Source organism: Aythya fuligula, chromosome 1 (genome assembly GCF_009819795.1).
Source record: "Aythya fuligula isolate bAytFul2 chromosome 1, bAytFul2.pri, whole genome shotgun sequence".
NCBI lineage: Eukaryota > Metazoa > Chordata > Aves > Anseriformes > Anatidae > Aythya > Aythya fuligula.
Genome location: NC_045559.1, coordinates 151,082,339 through 151,095,100, shown reverse-complemented (window position 1 = coordinate 151,095,100; position 12,762 = coordinate 151,082,339). Strand labels below are relative to the sequence as shown.

The 12,762-nt window shown below is 37.8% G+C and overlaps 1 protein-coding gene across 1 annotated transcript in view; it reads left to right on the top strand.

Moving 5' to 3' along the window:
* Window positions 1-12,762, top strand: part of PCCA (propionyl-CoA carboxylase subunit alpha) — a 277,064-nt gene that overhangs the window by 204,607 nt on the left and 59,695 nt on the right. The window contains exon 22 of the mRNA XM_032202998.1: window positions 12,478-12,531. Within this exon, the coding sequence (XP_032058889.1) occupies window positions 12,478-12,531 (54 nt within the window). The remainder of the gene's footprint in view (window positions 1-12,477; window positions 12,532-12,762) is intronic.

Below are 12,762 nucleotides of genomic sequence, written 5' to 3'. Positions count from 1 at the left end.
AGGTTATATCCCTGAGTATAATAATAGTTGAGACCAGTTAACTAGAAGTCTAATACTTGAACTGGCACATAGAATTTGTTTTGAGATAATGATTGTGAGATGTGAACATGCTTTCTTCTAGGAGCTGAGCCAGCAATAATATTACTTGCACACCCTGAGTACGGCCAAATTATATGAATTTCTGCAGGACTGGCCACAACAATAAGCAGTGAACTGGCTGTGTGGTATTTATCCAAGAGAATGTGAAATGAGCACATATGTTGTTTGTTTCTCAGATGTTATCTGTAAGCCTTTGCTTTTAGTGAAGAAACTCACTAGCTTGAAAAGTTATTAATCTTTTAGTATATGTATGTAAAATTATGGGAACCTTAAGCTTGACCTCTGATATCTGTTCACTGGAATCTAAATTGGTTTTTTGGTTATATATTTCTCTAGACTTGCCCCACTGCAAGAACCAAATTAGACAAGTGTATTCCTGTAGGTCAATTTGTCTCCAAAAGCAATTGACCCCTGAGTCTTGAAGTATCTTCTTTCAGCAAGACTCAGCCCTAGAGCCATTTAAGCAACAAATATGGATGAATCGAATAATTCCAGCTGTGCTTTATTAATTTTCAGCCAATCTAATTTCTCTTCATAGTTGGTTTCATTCTTCTAAATTTGCTCAACCAAATACAGTCTTTATGAACATTATATTTCTTTGAAGGATTGATTTATGCACCTTCGGTTCGATCCTGCAGTCTGGCCCCAATCCAGCAAAGCACTTAAGCATAGAAGCAGGAAATAAATAATTTTAAAATGTTTTGGTTTAAAATGTATTTATGTAAATTATAGTCTAGACATTCAAATTGTTGCATATCTGTCACACATTTAAAAATAAGTAATTAAGAATGCTCCTGTATTTTGCCTCTCCGATAAAGGCTCAATGTGTATTAGAGCAAAGAAGAGCACTAACTCTGCTGCAGTTAATTTTAAGAAGATCTATGAGCTTAAAATGCAAGTTTTCTGAGACTATTTCTAGATTAGGAAACCTGGCAATACATCTGAGAGCCTTAGGAGAAGTATGTACCCTGGTCGCAGCCAGTCTAGGGCATATCAGGGCACACCTAGGATGTGCGGCAGCCCCCTCCCTTGTGCTTTTGTTTCCTTTGCAAGGAAGCCCATCTGTTGTACACAGATGGGCACTGTGGAGTGCCTGGCCAGGTCCTCAGATGATAGAGGGACCAAAACCCTGGGTTCATTTTCATTTTCCTGCAGGAAGGTCTTGAAAACCTTTATACTGATTTGGATTCCTGTGAAACCGTAGGATGCTATAGAAGGTGATGAAGTAGTGAAAACACAGCATCATTTGAGCAAGAAATTTCTCAGATATACTATTCAAGAAAGAATGTGGGGGACAGACCCCATAGTATTTCTTGAAGTATGCAGATTCCGTCACTGTTTTTTGTTGTTTTTGCTTTTAGTAATTCCTCAGCTGATCCCAGTTTCTCATAATTCTCTCCACTTTTGACAAGAACCTACCATTCATTTGGGGAGACTGAATTAAACGCATTATGAAGTGTAAGATTCCCATTCATTTTTCCAAAGATGTTAGTGGCTCTGGACCATTACATTGAAATATTGAGAATCTGGAATCTACTTTTGCTGAAAATGAGGGAAGTATCTAGAGGCATGTGGTTACCATAGGAGTACATGAGGATTCAGATTTAAAGGCATTGGTTAATATGTAATTTAAAATACATATATAAAAAATATTTTTTATATAAAACATAATTTGAATATCATATAAAATACAAATAAAAAATATCATATTAAAATAAAAATAGACAAATGAGGAACCTAATTATTTCTGTGAAGAGAAAGTGGAAAAGAAGACATTGAGCTGTTGAAAAGAACTGTAAGAATTCAGGTAGAAACAGAAAGGGAGAATGGTGGTTCAAAATGATATCCTGGAAAGGAACAATGGCATGGAGGTAAGAAGACAGGCATATATTGGGACAGTGAGGATTATTTTATCCCTCTACCTCCGCTCCCTTGTAAAAGTAAGATGGGTTTCAGTGAGCCCTGTGCCTGTAGGAGACATCATCTATGACCTGCGCTCTCTCCCTGGGTGGGGGGGAGTGGGGAGGGTAGAAGGAGAAAAGTGAATAAGCTGCTTTTTCCTTAGAGCTGAACAACTTTTATTCCCTCACGTGAACCAGACTCTAAGGGGACCTCCAGATGAAATGAATCCAAGAAGTCAGGAGATGGACTTTAATGTTGCTGCAAGTCCTCTATTTGACAGCACGCTACAATCAGGTTGCAAGTCGGCACCTACTGCTGTGACCCTGCTCAGAAGGATGAGGTTGCCCAGGAAAGAATGCAGTAGGAGGTCCTCAAACCCTGTTTACTTTGGTGCTACTTGTGTTAGGTCAAGTTCTCAAAAACCATCACTACCCTTCAAATTCAGAGCCTTCTCTATGACAGCGCCACGCATCTAAATTTTACCGCTCCTTGGTGCTGTTTTATAGTACCTTTGGAGAGAATTCAGTTTACTACTCTATTTTCATTGACCCCATCATCAAACACTCAGCCCATCCTTATATACCATCTACCTGCAGACAGTTCCCTCTAGCAAGAGGATTCTCTGCCAAAATAAATTCTTTGTCACCATCTCACGCTAACACTTGTCCCTCTTCATTGTACCATACGCACCCTGCCACTCCACTGATATCATCATCTCACACTGGCTTCACTGCTCTGCCAGCATGTCCTAATGAAGCCTTCCACCCTTTAAAGGGAGCCCAGGCCTGGGATGTGGAAAACTCTTGGTGGCTCTTGGCAGCTTCAACAAAGCAGCTTTATGATGTCAGTGGTGATGTCTTCTCTTTGTATTTTCTGTTTTTTCAAAGTCTGGTCTCTGCTGAACTGAAATTCAGGAAATGGAACTCAACTGGACAAGGCCCTGAGCAGCTCGATATTACTGTGATATTAGCCTTACTTTGAAAAGAGGAGGTGATTACCTGATTTCCAGAGGTCCCTTCCAGCTGTTCTGTGACTCTGTTGGGCATCTGAAACCCTGCTCTAAAAAGGTCTTTATCAGTCACAGCAAGGTGTAATTACAAGAGTAATGGAGTTACTAAGCAAGAACATGATCCTCTAAAGCTGAAATCATCAGTCTCAGGCATCAAGTGTTTTCATGAATGATATAGATGAAGCTTTATCAGTGGAGTTTTCTCTACTTACAGTATTATGTCGCATTCAGTGTTGGCACTGCTTATTATTTTTTCATTTAATTTATTTATTGCATCAACAATTGCAGCAGGAGGAGAATATTCTACATCCTAGGATTTGACAAATTTAAGTGCTTCTCTGACACAATGTTTCTTTTGATTATTATTTTGGTTTATAATAGAAAAAATGAAAATGCTGTAGGTTATGAAGCCTTTGTTCCTGGGAAATGTCTGACATTCTGGGAAATGTCTGACAGGAGAACAAAGCCTGTGCCCAAGTATTCATTTCCTTCAACCCAGTGGAGACTTTTCAAACACGTGTAATTTTTAAAAAAATATATCTTTATAATTTTTTGTACTGTTTAGAGATCTCAGATATAATCTGCGATAATGATATATATGTTTCTGGTCTGAAGTATCATTACTTCAGCAGACTCATTTTCTTAAACACTGAAAGTGATTTTGGAAAGCTTTAGTGAACAGTGTATGTGAAGACTTTGACAGTCCATTCTTTAGCCCTGTGCAATTACTGCACACACTGCCATTGCCTTTTAGCCATGAACTGGGAATTATTTTGCTAGGTTGTCTCTAGAAGAGAAACACAGGATGATTTGCAAACAGAGGCAGCGACTTGGAGCCTTTGCAAAGCCACAGGCTTTCTAAGCTGTACTGTCAGGTAGGATCATGGAATGGTTTGGGTTGGAAGGGACCTTAAAGATCATCTAACTCCAACCCCCCTGCCATGGGTAAAGAAAAGCCCAAGTGTGAGCCCCAGCACTGGATTCCTGATGGCATGTATTGAGCATTTGTTAGATCATTGCCTGGCTTTGCTTCAGCTCATCCAATAATGGCTGACCTAGACAAATCTGGTATAAAATCATGCCATGTAATATAGACCTAAGTAGTGGGACTGGGACAGCTGTTGCCATTTGGCTTGGGGACCAGCCATTCGTGCATGTCCCACTTTCGTTTACCAGTACAGAAACACAAGCTGCCCATCTTTTTCATGTTTGCTCGTCCAGCCTCCCACATCTGAGAAAACAGGTCAGCCCTGAAACTCCAAAAAGAGTCAGTGGATTTGATACACAGAAACTGAATTATTGCCTCTCTTGACACCCTGTTGGCGTTTGAGATAAGTACAAACAAGCTCTCAAATATCCCAGGTAAAAGACAAATACAAAAGCCTGTGGCATACAGCGTAGAATATCTCGCTGTGTTTCAGGCTTTTATTTTTCTCTAGAGGTATTAGTATCTGTCTATCAGGGCTCCATTATTGTTTTTATGTCTTTCCCTGCAGTTGCACTAGGAGAGTGATACATTTTGGCAAGTTTTTTATTACAGCCTTATCATTACCTAATAATTGCTATGACAGTGTGCTTTAGCTTCGTTTGAATTCCTCCTAGACCCTGTATTAGGAGAGACCATAAACCGCTGATCCCTACACACTGTCCATGCTGCTCGTATCCTCCCGCAATTGCCTCTCTTCAGTGCTGTAGGGTTGTTCCTTGTAGAGAAGCTTGTCTTTACAACGATGTTACTCTTTGAATATTTTCCATTTCTCTTGTATCATTTCTGAGCTGTGGGGGCCAGAACTGTGCTCTGTATTAAAAGCATGGGCAAAACTTAGACTTCTACCGTAACTTGATGGTGTTTGCTTGATGTGTTGTTCATTCTCATTACTAATTATGAATGTTTCCTTTGGCTATTTTGACCAAACCTAAACATAGAGCTGATGTAAACATAGAGCTATCGAATCATCTATTAAAAAAACAAAATATCACTTCTGGATGTCAGCAGCTGAAGAGAGGACAGGAACCTCGTGGGCAGTGGTGGAAGTGGGTCCTTCCCAAAGGAGCAGACACAGAAGCAAAGAGAAGGAATAGTTAGAAGGAATTCTGAAACTTCATCAGCATGTGTGATCATTCAGTGCACATCTCCAAGGTGTACTTGGAAAGACCTGAGTGATCTGCTTTAGATAATTATTAGTTAATTCATCTTGCTGGGTTTGTGAAAGATTCCGTGCAAGGAAGTTGGTAGTTGTACCATTTCACCCTTTACTTCCAGGAGCTGTAGGGAGAGAGAAGATTTATAAAAGCTTGCTGGTTTGGTGCTTCTTGCTGTAATTGCCAATAATGCATATTAAAGCAAATATCGCTACTGTGGCTTGATTAACACTAGTGTTTCCCAAACTGTTAAAGTTACTACATTTTAAAATGAGCCCTGAACGTACATATATATAGCATACATGACAGCAATGTGGCCAGTTTGTGAGTCATGAAGCATTTTAAAAGATCAGATACCCATTACTGTCATACCAGAGTACTTGTATTAATACCCACTTTGAATAGCAAATACCCAGCTCTCATGAGTGGTCTACAATTTGTGTGAAGTCAATTTAACTTGGGGCTGACTTAGTGCTTGTCCATGATTTGAATAGAGAATGTGTAAAGGGAGGAGGAAAATTCAAGGAAATAAAAGATAATAAGATTACAGATTATTCCTGCCTTCTGTTGTTTGTTTGTTTGTTTGTTTTTAATTGAGAAGCTGGAGCAAAAAGCACATAGCACCATCCTATCCAGTTCTTTCATGAATATGATTTTCTTTTAATTCAGGAAGGAAATGAGCGATCAACTTCTATGCGTGATCAATCCCTCTGGAATTAATTGTCCGCTTGTCAGAGGGAGTTCTCCTGCAATGAAGCTGTATCTACGAACAACATACTTCTCCCTTTCTTTAATCTAATGAGATTAGTAATATCCTGTGCTACTCAAGGGGTTAATCAAATAGCGTTAGTTGTCGCAGTGTCTTATGGCATACCTTTTTTTCCAAAGGAGCTTTACATTTTAATGACAGGCAACATTCAGGATGAATAGCTGTAAGTGTTGTTTGTGTGTCCAAAGACCAAAGCATTGTATTCAGCTGTTGACAGACATCATAATTTTATACCTAAACGTTGAAAGGCAATGAGTTGTTCTCTTGAACATAGTAATACATTCAGAGAACAAAGGGGAAGAGGGACATGGAAGAGCAAGAAAGGACTATAGATCCTGCAAAGGGTCTCTGAGTTATGACAAACATTATAAGGTCTAGGATCACAGGGCAGCGATTACCTGCACAGTGTCTGCCTGTGAGAGCAGCAGAACATATCACAGCATGTCAAAAGGAGGATTACGCCGCTAAAAGTTTCACTCGTTTTATGATTTAGTCTAATAACAGAAGAAATCTCAAAGTTCACTGGGAGACCCAAACTCGTCACAGTACTTGAACCTACATAGCTGGAGGAAATGTTGACCTGGGGCAAATGTCTTTTAGATTCATTCTTTAGCAACACCAAACAAACAGTCTTTCCTGTGTGTGGATTTTGATGGTGGCTTTTTTTTTTTTTAAGCCTATCATCCACTACTTTATAACAACACCTTTGTTGGAGGGTTAAGCACATGGAAATTGTTGAAAAGTGCTCTAGGTATATGTGATAGCAGTACTTCAGTGGCATTAATATTAAACTTTTCAATGTCAAAAGCATGGTAAAAAGGTGTAACAAGTGACATTAACATTGGGTATCATCTAAAGAAGTTTTGGAAAGGATCTGTGTTTCCATTTTTCTGTTTATGAGAGCAGAGAAGTTCCTAAGCGACCTACTGCAATTAAATTTCAGGCGTTAAGAGGGTAGTTCTTCTTTTAAAGTTTGTAATATAGTAATATATAATCATAATATAGCCTCAGACGCTTATAAAAGTGCAGGTGCAGTTCCTCTGTGTGGATTGATGCCTTCTAAGCCATTCAAACAGTGTTTGACATTTGTATTTGTACTTTTTGGGAGTGGATTCTGTTTAGTCCTTGGAAAAGGATTCAGGTAGCTTGCAGCAGGTGCTGGGGGAGGCCAATGTCTTAACGTACTGGAAGGATTCTTTTTAAAGAGAGAGAATACTTAGTCATAGTACTGTTTAAGCCAATCTTTGAGATCTTTCACATGTCAAAATGCTTCATACACAGCAGGACTTGATCACTGCATTCCCCTACAGGGTGACTGCTGTCCTGGTAAGAAGCTGGAAAATGTGGACACGCCCTGAGGAAGAGCAGCTAACTGAAGCTTCATTTACTTTACAGAGTGATCTGAAACTGGTAATGGCTAGGGGTAAAGCAGCACGCAGCATCTAGCCATGTTTCCATCTGTAGCTTAATGCAGTAAGGTGAGGCAATGATGGCACCACCAGTGGAGAACACTAAATTGTGATGAAAGTGGAGTGATCCCTTCACTGGAAAGGCTTTCAAGGCTGCGATGCAGTCTTCAATGGACAAGAAAGTTTGGTCACTGCCTGTAGACATGTGGTCCAGTGTCCATGTGTGACCTTCTTATGGGTCTGCCATGCAAGAAGACTGCTGCTGCTATGTTATTTCTGGGATGAGGTTTTGCCCTTCCTAAACTTTGTGGAACTTGCCTTGCTATAGTCTGTGGACTGGGGTTTTACGTTGTGAAAAGGGAGTACTGGAGTGTTCTGCTTCTGCAAAGGTTCTAGGGAAAGATGGAAAAGCAGAGAAAGAGAGAGAGAGAGAAAGACAAACCAGTCTTCACGTTTTCATGAAAATGATGGCTTCATGCTTTCACGCTTACTTCTGCAGCTTTCTCCCCCTCTCTGTCCCTGCTGTGGGACTCCAAAGGTGGGATTGACATGGTTGAATGGTGGAGCATTTCACATGTCCACACACCTTCATGTACATAAAATCTCATATATGAGTTACTAGCAGCTGAATCTGCTATAACTTTAAAAGGTAAAATACCTTTTTTTTCTTTTTTTTTTTCTTTTTTTTTTTTTTTCCCCTGACTTCCCTATTGTGGCAGTATTTTTTATTTATTTATTTTTTAATTGAACCTGTCTGCGGATGATTCTGGCCTATAATTTGCTAGCCTGAATGTTCAAGAATTTACAAGTAGTGGTGAAAATGTGCATAGCATTCTCCACTTAAAATTCATGACATAAGACATTCAGAATTGATGGTAGTAAGCAGTTGAGGTGAAACAATAGGGGCTGCAAGAACTTCTGCATCTTGAAAAACAGAACCATGCTGGGAAAACACACAGTGTTTCACTCAAAATTTTATCTATAGTCTTCTGGAATTATTTAAGATACTTATCAGCAGGTTTTCTAGGTTTGAAGGGGTTTTTTTATTTGTTTTGTGTAGTCTGGTACATGTTGTCTCACTGGTAATGTAGTCATGCCACCGCTTGAAAAAAATCACAGAAAAGGTTGGCCAAGTGACAATCTGTAGGTTTTCTGTACCAAATGGTCTCCAACTTTACTTTCAACAAATAAAGGTAGTATATATGGTAGTTGAAGATAAATGTGTTTGGGAAACTTTAATACATTATTTCCTTTGCCTTGACATTATTTCATTCTGACTTGGCACGTTGTTTTTTTTTTAATTTGTAAGCAAAGCAAAAAATTGCTTTTGCTCTGTTTCAGTTTCTTTGTTTTGATACCATTTCTTCTGTGCAGCTGCTCCCATCAAGCAGCTTGGAGAGCCCAAGGTACCAGAAGATTTGTGAAAAACTCTCCGAGATCTTGTCATTGTTTAATAATGTCCATGTCAGTTCAGAGCCTCTTTCAATAATATATATTTTATATTTGGCTGAGCTGCTTTATCCTCCTTCATGTAAAGGTTATTATCACTTTTATCTGAAAGTGCTCATCCACTGCAGGCTTAATGCAAAGCTGATTGTAACCCTACTGCATCTTACAATGAATAGATCATTGATACTCAGCTAAGTGGAAATAATTTTCTATGGCAAAGCAGAAGAATTTAAAGTCATATCACACTAACCTCTGGTAATTTTCTGGGATTTACAGATTAAAGTGATTGTTTGTGAAATGGCTGTGGTATAGCATACACTTAAGGTAGAGGAAGAAAATCGAACACATCTTGTATGATTGTCTATTTTTACATGCAGACACAAGCGTTTTGTTCGTATATACATAGCATATACAGTATAACATACTCTAACCTGTGTGTAAAAATACATATAATATTTATGTAAAACTCACACCCATTTGGCAGCTTTGAGAGTATAAACGGATTTTCTGACATTGTGATTTTTTTTTCAGAGTAGATTTAGCGTGTTACTTTCTCATAAGGAAAAAGCTTTATACTTTTAACTTGTATTATGCTAATTAAGGTAGCCTGAAGCGCTAGCAGTTGAATGAACGAGAAGAGTATCAGTTATGTCTAAGATCACGTAATTGATACGAACGATGTAATTTTACTGTATTTGCAGGTGAACATACAGTGTTGTTTTGTCTTTGTTCAAGTGGTAGACTTCCTGTGCTTTTTGCTGTAAACCTCTTAGTAAATAATTTGCAATTTATTAGGAAAACAATGGCAATGCATATAATTAGCTATTCTCTTTTGTTACCTCTATTTGATTACTTTCCTGCTATCACATGCAATATGAAACCGTCTATTATGAGGTATAGAATATGTAAATATCTAACTTAACAAGAGTAACTGGAGACTGGTCCTTTTTCTAAAGAGGTGGAAAATAAAAGAATAATTGTTAACCGTGTCCTTTCATTTTCTTGAAAACATCAATTACATTCACAAATCCCAGAAACACAAGCCCACCAGTGGAACAGAAATAACTCCTTTCAATATGCTTCAAAAAATCTAATCACATCTAACAGCTGAAATTTATTTACAACTGTAATTTGAAACATTAATTATGATAATGTGCTGACTTCTTTTGTAATGTGTTTCTCAAAAGCCTGGCAGTTCTCTTTTTGGTCTTGGTGTAACATATGTTTTGTGACTTGGAGAATTTCTCTACCTTTCTTTCTTATGTTTTGTTTTTTAAAAGATACCCAGAAGGAAAATTTTGTTTCCTCCTCTGTATTTGTTGACTGTTTTCCTCTCCTTCCCCATTTTTTTTCCCTATAGCCTCTGTTATTTCAAGAGATAGATTTTAGTTCTTACACTGACTCTTGATGCTACTGATGACTGAATGTAGTGTGTCTCTTTTGGACATAGTAAACAGCAGTGAGGATTCACTATACTGTAGTATCAGTGCACTTAAGCGGTGTCAGACCAGGAAAAAGGGTGTTTATATCTTTGTCTTGTCTTGTGACTGTAGTTTCTGTAGGTGCCTTCTTGATTTTATATATATATATATATATATATATATATATATATGATTTTATATATCTAGTCCACAGGTTGCTAAATTGGCTTGCTAGCTTGTTTATCTGTAAATTAAGACAGTTTGTGTGAGGAAATACTTTTTGATTCTTAGCTGTGAAAAATAAGTCAAGCTGTCAAGATATCTGGCTTTACTTTGAAAGCCTTTAAAGAGAATGACAAAATGGCTCTATTTTTTTCATTTCATTTTTGCTTTGCTTCGTATTGTTTTTTAATTTGTGTTTTTATGTGTGATGGGGAGATTAGCCAAAAAATGGAATTTTTATTAGGACATGAAAAGGTCTCTAATGACCCTTGAAAGTGGACAAAAGAGTAGCACAATAAGTGACAGAACTCTAACGAGGGTGGAGGGCATTCCAGGAAAAAAAGAAATTAAATCCTTTAATTTTTTTCGGCTTGCCATTTTCTGACAGCTTATCAAGTGGTTGGGACTTGTTTGTTTTGGCATGCGGTTCATTCATTGTAGGCAGCCGGTACTTTGTTCTTCTTTGTGGTTTCCAAAACCTGATTGTGTTTATCCTAGACTGTGGGAAAAGTGTATATTCCTGTTTCCTTTATAAAAGTAAACGTCAGGTTTTGTATGAAATTTTATTTCCCATATTTTCCATTCCATTAATCATTATTGTTGAAATATGTCAGGCTTTGGCACATCATCTTTTGTTTTCATATGATTGTACAGATTGCAGTGTCAGTGTGTGACCTGTTAAGTCAAAAAGTACCCGTGTTAGGGCCATAGGAATTATTACTTCATAAAGTGTAGTTGAGGAACGTGCACTATTATTAAAAAGGGACCGGCATTTAATTTATGGCTATTAAACTTACTCAGGGGATTATCTAGCTGGTTTTGTAGAGCGTTTTTTCACTTATTCAAGAAGACAAGACTAATGGCTCTTCACATACCTGAAAGGTAGCTGTAAAAGGAAAGGGAATAATCTGTGTTTCCTGTCTGTGATGATGAAGAAGAGTAATAATGTGCTGCAGTTGCAGCACAGGATATTTCTAATCTGATATTAGGAAAAAATTTCCTAAGAATAAGGATGCTGAGAACTCTGATGAACTGCATAGGGAGACTGTGGAATCTCCGCATCTGAAAGATTTTGAGGGTGGATTAGACATACCTAAGTGATGTCTGCTTGGTTCTGCCTGGGGTACCAGGCTAGAGAGGATCTCTCAAGCAGATTTGCAGCCCTGTTGCTAGGATTCACGGCCTTTGAAATGCTGAAGATCTCAGTGCAGCTCTCAGTTTGCATTTTATACTCACCTTCTCGATCTGTATTAGTATGTATGCATGTCGTCATGTAAGTATTATGTCTGCATTTCATGACTAGGGCCCCGATTTGGGGTCTTCATATACAGTAATTTAATTGCGGTAAGAAAAAACGAGAAAAAACTTTTTGCACTGAAGAAAGAGAGAATTCACAAGAAGAAAGAATTCTTTCTGCATTTGGCATGTTTAGATTCTGGGTAACATCGTGTTGAAGCAATAACAGATTTTCTTTTGCATTGTCTTGTGGCTTACTGACAATGTAATATTTGAAGACTGTTTAATAACCTCTCTCAACTCATGAACTGGAGTAGGAAACCAGATGTGTGGTGTTTTTTTTTTTTTTCCTTTTTCAAGTAGCATCATTGGAGGTTTGAATTTTAAAAAGATATTAAAAAAAATTCTCATTAGGAGAAAATGAAATTAATGTTACGTGTGAGCAACAGGAATACGGAATCAGACACTTAGAGATGGCAAAAGCCTCTTTTATTCATATTTGTTTTATTCATAACATTCATCGTTGTGCAAGCCCAAGATTGTTCTGCATTGTACTTGGTCATACTTGTTTTCATTGTTCTTCAGCGTAAATTTTATTGAGTTGACTGAAACAAAACCAAAATCTGAGTTAAGTATGAATTAGACTTCTGGTACTGAAAGTCTTGAAGGAAATGCCTGCTTTATCTGTTTTATGTGTAGTTTTCTGTACTCAGTTTTGATTACAGTGATGAGACACAAAGAAAACAGAATTGTTTCACATTTCTGAGAAGCTTCTAATCAGTTTTTAAATCTTTTTTTTTTTTTTTTTTTTTTTTTCAGCGGCTTTCTCGGAACGCCTCTGGAAGTACAAGCATTCAGTTTCTAGGCACAGTGGTAAGTACGTGTAACTATTGTCAAGAGTTATCTTGGTAGAAGAATATAATGTAAACAGAAAACAGATAAATGATACCGGCAGCACATTCAAGCATGTGTTTGTGAAAGTTAGCATTGTGCAAATATTCTGAGCTTAACAGCTGAATTTAGGCAAGTTCTTAAAGATAACTTCCAAAGCACAGCGCACAGTATCTGCACTGCACATTTAAATTGATTCAAGTCCTCCTCTGT